This window comes from Dreissena polymorpha, chromosome 2, assembly GCF_020536995.1.
Source record: "Dreissena polymorpha isolate Duluth1 chromosome 2, UMN_Dpol_1.0, whole genome shotgun sequence".
Classification (NCBI taxonomy): Eukaryota; Metazoa; Mollusca; class Bivalvia; order Myida; family Dreissenidae; genus Dreissena; species Dreissena polymorpha.
In genome coordinates this window covers 34,677,816-34,684,278 of record NC_068356.1, presented here as the reverse complement: position 1 = coordinate 34,684,278, position 6,463 = coordinate 34,677,816, and the positions used below count along the sequence as shown (strand labels likewise).

The 6,463-nt window shown below is 36.6% G+C and overlaps 2 protein-coding genes across 2 annotated transcripts; one reads left to right on the top strand and one right to left on the bottom strand.

Moving 5' to 3' along the window:
- Window positions 1–453: 453 nt before the first annotated feature.
- On the bottom strand, window positions 454–3,209 carry LOC127866565 (ADP-ribosylhydrolase ARH1-like). The gene has a single exon (XM_052407188.1). The coding sequence runs from the start codon at window positions 3,162–3,164 to the stop codon at window positions 2,067–2,069; it is 1,098 nt and encodes a 365-aa protein (XP_052263148.1). The 5' UTR covers window positions 3,165–3,209; the 3' UTR covers window positions 454–2,066.
- Window positions 3,210–3,257: 48 nt separating this feature from the next.
- Window positions 3,258–6,411, top strand: LOC127866563 (uncharacterized). The gene has a single exon (XM_052407187.1). It carries the CDS (start codon window positions 3,524–3,526, stop codon window positions 4,688–4,690), a length of 1,167 nt encoding a protein of 388 aa, XP_052263147.1. The 5' UTR covers window positions 3,258–3,523; the 3' UTR covers window positions 4,691–6,411.
- The last annotated feature ends 52 nt before the right edge of the window (window positions 6,412–6,463 follow it).

The window sequence follows — 6,463 nt, the reverse complement described above, 5'->3', positions numbered from 1 at the left end:
TTTTGTTTGGCGGCGAAAATGCGTTGAAGTACAGAGGCATACGGATGGTAATTGACCACATATCCATTCCAATTAGCATGACTCTATCTATAGAAAAATCACTAAGCTCACAAACAACAAGGAGGACATAATGTTTTATCTTTATTCATTTGTATCTGCGTACTTTTCTGTGTAACACTAGTGCTGCAAATGGTTCCGTTTGTGTTATGATCGAAAATATTATACACATATTCAGTCCAATTAATATGATTCGTTTTATTAAGAATGACTTAGCTCACAAATAACAAGAAGCACCTATTGTTGTATTTTTTAATTTGTGTACATTTCTGTATCACCCCAGTGCCGCAAACGGTTCCGATTTAGTTATGTTTGAATAGTCACTAGAAGCGACTTTGTCATGCTTCATTTTTAAAAGAAACAAAACAAAATACATAAAAATGAAATCAATTCAAATAATGGATCACAGCCTTTATTTCTAGAAAACACAATGTTCAATAGTTGGGTAAATATGCACAGAGGGTTAAAGATATCAATGGAAATCCAAATTATTTATAGAACACAATTTATTTATAAAAATAATATGGAAAATACGAGGCTATTAATAATACTATCAGACTTCCTTTTGCACCCGTTTTCAGAAAAATTTCATTCAGGAGAAGTTTGGTTAGGAAATCATTTATAGAACGCGACCATGTATACGCTATATTATATTGTTATGTTGGGATTCCGGTCATGCCACTTTAAACATCACGTGTCGCGAGGATTCTTTACATCGACAGGTGGATGGTTTCAAACTTCAACATTAAAGACACACACGCTTGTTGTCATAACTTATATTATTGTAGATGAACTATAAAGATCAGCAGTTTATTTTTCTCTATCGTGTTAATTGTAATATTTCAAAACGATTATTTCTGATTGGTATTCAAAATCCTAACTGTCATGTGATAAATTAAATACGTATACGAAAAGTATAAACGTGTGGGACAATACTTTGTTGCACAAATGACCATGACATGGAATCAAACAGTGAGACAATACTTGATAAGGCCGTTAAAAGAGAAAATAGTCAATAAAGCACTGTCTCGTCATACAGAAAATTCATTGCAAGGTCGATTAAATGGTATCGTTTTAATTTTAAGAATCAAGAATTGTATTTATTGATGCACTTAAAGGGGCCTTTTCACGTTTCGGTAAATTGACAAAATTAAAACACATGGTTTCAGAATCGCAAATTTTCGTTGTTTTTATGATATTTGTGAGGAAATAGTAATACTGAACCTTTAACATGCTCTAAAATATCCATTATATGCATCTTTTGACGATTTAAAAACCGGAAAATTATAAAGCGTTGCAACGCGAGTGATTTAATAATTTGGAGAGATATAAAGTATAAAATTCATCCCACATTGTGTAAGCGCGCATGGCCGAGTGGTCTAAGCGATAGACTGTTATTCCAGGGGTCAGTGGTTCGATCCCAGTTTTGAGATATTTATTTTTCTTTCATAAATTTCATTCTTGTTTTTCACTGGAGCTTTTAAGATCCAATGTTTACATTTATCAATATAAAGCATTTAAGGAAATACTTCAATGCATGCCAAAATCTGTGAAAAGGCCCCTTTAATATATTCAAAATCAAAAGTAGACGTCAATTCAAATTGATAAAGACAACTCTATTTTATTTATAGGTCACTTATTTCTGAGCGTATGGACAGTGTTTTTAAGACATTGCAATGCCCACATTTAAATTTGATAAATATAATTTTTCCCTCCAAAGTTCTATAAACAAGTCGTTTGCCGAAAATATTATTTGTTTTGTATTTTTAAATAATTAAATACATGTAAAAGTTTAATACACCGTTAAACTTATCGGGGAAGTGGGGTCAATCACACACATTCGTACATACATACATGTATACCTGTAAGTCTTTGCCATGTCACATCAGTATGAGTAGGAATGCACAATAGAGTAGATGAGAAATTGCATGAAATTGCCTGCATCAAATACATAAGATATATGTATACTTAGTACATAAACAAATGTATACACGATGTGTACTAAGCGCTTAGGAACTATCTCTATCTGACAACGTGTATAACTGGTTTGCTAATTCGAACAGTTCATCCTTTTGCTCTAGACCAGAGTAGTGATTTTCTGGAACTCCCGAAAAGCCATACAATGCTCCAAATAGAGCTCCAGCAATCGCCCCTGTGGTATCGCTGTCACCACCGTGAAGCATCGCTCGGTAACACAGCTCCGCCCACTTACCGCTGCATCCTAGCAAGGCATCGTATGCAATCATTGGCGCGTCGTGACCGCTACTTCCGCCAACGCCATCGTAGCTTAGGTAGGCATAGAAACTGTCACGCTTGTTTACATCGTAATTTTCTGGGAAATTTGGTTCATTCTTATTATCTAAGATCCCTCTTGCACCGAGGTATTCTTTCCACCTGCTTTCAAAATACACCCAAGCCTGCATGTTTTCTTGCGTGTACTGGTTTGATGCCTTGACATACTCTTTTGCGCGTGGCAGCACATTAAGAAGCCCGGCACCCCAATCTCGTAGAGGTTTAGCCTGTATGGCATATGAGGTAAAGAGTGCTGACGCGAGAGATCCGAGATATCCAGTAGGATGGTGGTGCGTCAACCTCCCAGACTCAATGCTTATTGTCAACAAATCTTCCAGCTGTTCGGGTTTTGGAAACCGCAGCCCAATGCACATCGCCCTCATGGCGGCGCCACTTCCTCCGCCGTTTGGATTGAAGAGTACTGGCTTCTTGGACCATGGATCCAAGCTTTCACATGACACTTTGCATGTTTTACCTGGAATTCGATCAGGTGTGTCCAACATATCCGACATAGTTGTCTTATATTCGATTGCCATTTGGCGAAGAAGCTTTCCAAGAACAGGGTTTGGTCCTTGTGCCAATAGAGCTTTACATGTAGCAATATGTAAAAGAGTGTCGTCACTAATCAGCCATTGGGGCGGTTTAATTTGCAGATTTTGCAGACCTCCCATCGCTTCCAATTCCTGCAATATATGTTGTCCATCACGGCACATTTCCCATTGTCCGTTTTTAAATCCGAGTGCATCTCCAACACCACTCAAAATCATCGAGGCTTCATATTTTGTTTTGTTGTTTTTCTTTCCGCTTACCTCCATTCCTGATTAGATGACGGTTTGTTAATTAGAACGTTTAAAAATAAAATACGGTATTTTCAACGGGAAAACCGATATAGTTTAAATAGTCTATATATAACAAATACTGTACGGGCGAAGTTTAGAGTGAGTAAATTTAATTGCATGCCAATACTTTGTATCAATGCATACAATAAATGTAATTTAAATATATTAAATAAATGAGGATTGGATAGACTTGTATAATGTATAATCTGACAGAGTTGAAAATGTTAATATACTAAAAAGTGTCACCGGAATCCCATCGAATGGTTTTCCCGAAAACCGAAAACAAAGTACTACAGTTTTATAAAACCTCACTATAACGTTGAATTCATTCCAATATGGCGAAGCGCAATGACATCGATACAGAATCCGAAATAATTAATTCACTCTTACTAGCAGCGAAAGGAGGAGAATTTAAGATCGTTTGGACCATTATAGGAACAGAATCACATCCCCGGAAAACATATTTGATAAATGTTATACCAGAAAACCGACGTTGGGGAATAATACACCAGGCTGTTTATTGGGAAGGAAAAGGAAAAGAAGTGTTACGAACTCTTTTAGCGATACCTGGTTGTGACATAAATTCCCGAACTAAAGCGTGCACGTCCGAGTGCGGGGATACTAGCAGACAAACTCCCGCTCAGGTGGCAGACGCGTATCGTTATACAAATGTACGGGCAATATTAGATTCTGCAACAATGCCTAAAGATTCTCTGGTTCACACGCTCCAGCCATATGAAAACTATAATGAGCAAGCAGCGTTAGGTCTTCTGACAGTTACTTTGGCAGCGTACAAGAAAACGTTCCATCCGAGTCCTATCGACCCGAACAAAGACATTGTCACGGTCCTGGCAGATATTTGGAGAGATTTGCTAAGTTCAGACGTGCGATGGAAAGCGATCAGAGACGCTGTTGCAGACGCTGTTTATATTATAAATGAAGAAAACAGCAATAACATTAAGAAGAGTGAAAACACAGAGCAGCTCTTTCTGTCAATCATACAGACGTATACGTTAGAGGAGAATTACATGTATACTTACTTGAACATGGCGTTCAGACGACAGTCGCAGACGAATTACTCGCCGACAGGAGATGACCTGGCCTTGGGGCCATACGCTGTCGTTTATCAGATGCTTCTTCTATTTTGGCCAATGGTTCCTAAGGAAAATCGAACAACTTATAGGAAAATGATGCTTTTAAAAGAGGACTGCGACAAATACACAATAGGAACCAAGTTTGTCTGGCAGAGTGTTGTTTCTTCGTCCACAGTGCTGGCGAAAGCAGTTCCCTTTCCAACATGCAGTGGCGTCAAAGGCGAATATTCAATTCTCTTCACAATTGATAACAGCACAAGCAGCTCGTGGCAACCAAGAAACATAGAAAATTATGCGAGTTATATGGAGCATGAACGCACATACCCAGCTGGTGCCAGGTTTGTGGTAACCGGAAGATCAAAGAAAGGTGGCGACATTCACGTAAATCTTCGTCTGCTTCAAAAATAATAATCAAGACATACACAATAATTGTAACAATTCAGGACAATCGGATTAAAAACACAGTGCGTTCAGAAGCAAAACAGTCGTCGGTAACAGACTAACATATTATAGTATGTGGTTTCATGATTATGGTATGATTCAATACTTCGCTTCACGCGAGTTAAGCTTTTGCACATACTAGTATCTATTAGTTCCTCTAAATTGTTTGTTTTGGGGTACATATGTAAAACATTAATCAGTGAACAATCTTTTTTTAAAACATATATCATCACGATCTTCGCGGACATATTGATCCGTTCGCATATCAAATACATTATTTTGGCTGTACGCCTGCATGTGAATAAGTCGGATATTTGACAGGAGCGCGTGCAATCGACAAAGAACATATTCAAGAAAAAAAATAAAGTGATATTATGGGCATATAACAGTTTATAGGTGTCTATCGCAACCGTTGTTTATTTTTTGGTGTTTTCACTTCATATACACTTATATTTGTTAATGCAGCATCTACATACTAAAACAATATCCCGGAAAGAGAAAAATAATGCATTTGAATATCAACCGTACTTTCGTTTGACAACTGATCATGCATGTACGATGTGATACTTATTTAGTTTTAGTGCAGATTCGTTCATACGACACAAAGACACAATTTTATTTTAAGGATCATTTCGGCTTACAGGACTGGGTGAGTCACGTAAGAATATCGAATATAAAATATATTTAATAAACAACAGGTAGCAAGATGAGTTGCAGATAATTGGTCAGAAACCACATTTTAACTAACTCTTTTGACCTGTTAATTCTTTTCAGCTCAATTCAACAGTGTAAAATGCCCATAATATCACTTTTACTAAACTATCGTCCTTCCGAATTGTAATGTTGATGACTGAAGTCTACTGATTTTTATAATACCATGACCGTCATATTTCCAATATGTTCTGCAAAACATACCAAAAAGAACCTGTTGGTGTTATCTCTATTACATGTTTAGGGTGCTGTGCTTGCGGAATTGTGCGCATACATGGTCTGTATGTGCGTTTACACACACTCAAATGTGCTGTGTCGTTTTTTAACATATTTTCTAAAACGCGATAAATTACGTTAAAAGTGATTTGTATCAAATGGTATGCAATAGTAAACACATACAGTGCATTTAGCGCTTTGATTTCGCATACCAGTGTTTGCAATATTATAGGCACGAAAGTATCATTGTGTTTCGATGTCTTCTTAATACGCAACCAACAAATTGTATAACTTTTTACTCTAGAAAAAAGATACGTCTTCAAACGATGAAAATATTGTTTTGGTATTCAATTAGAACGTTTATTTAAAAAAAAGAAAGAAAGTCATCATATGCATAACCAACAAATAGCCTTCTTTATTCAAACCCATTGTGTGTTTTTTACTGTATATGTTTATCTGACTTGGGCATATTTTAGGCACCTGCCAAAAAATGACAATGTGGTGCCGATACAAGATTGCCATGAGCATACGTATTTAAAAACGTAAAATTCATTTGGTAGATCCTTCTGTAAATAATTTGAATTGTGTTTGTTTCTTTATCTGACTGCAACACTTAATTAACGTATGTTACTTGTAGGTTGGTATAAGCATTTCATAGTCAGGTTCAGAAAATAAAACCATACAATTTAATCATAGATCACTATATAAACAGGTTTGAGCATGTTTGTGTTATCTCGTAAAATAAATGTGTGTCAAATGTTTATTTATGATGACCTGACGTCGGTCGTATAGACATACGTTATCATACATGCA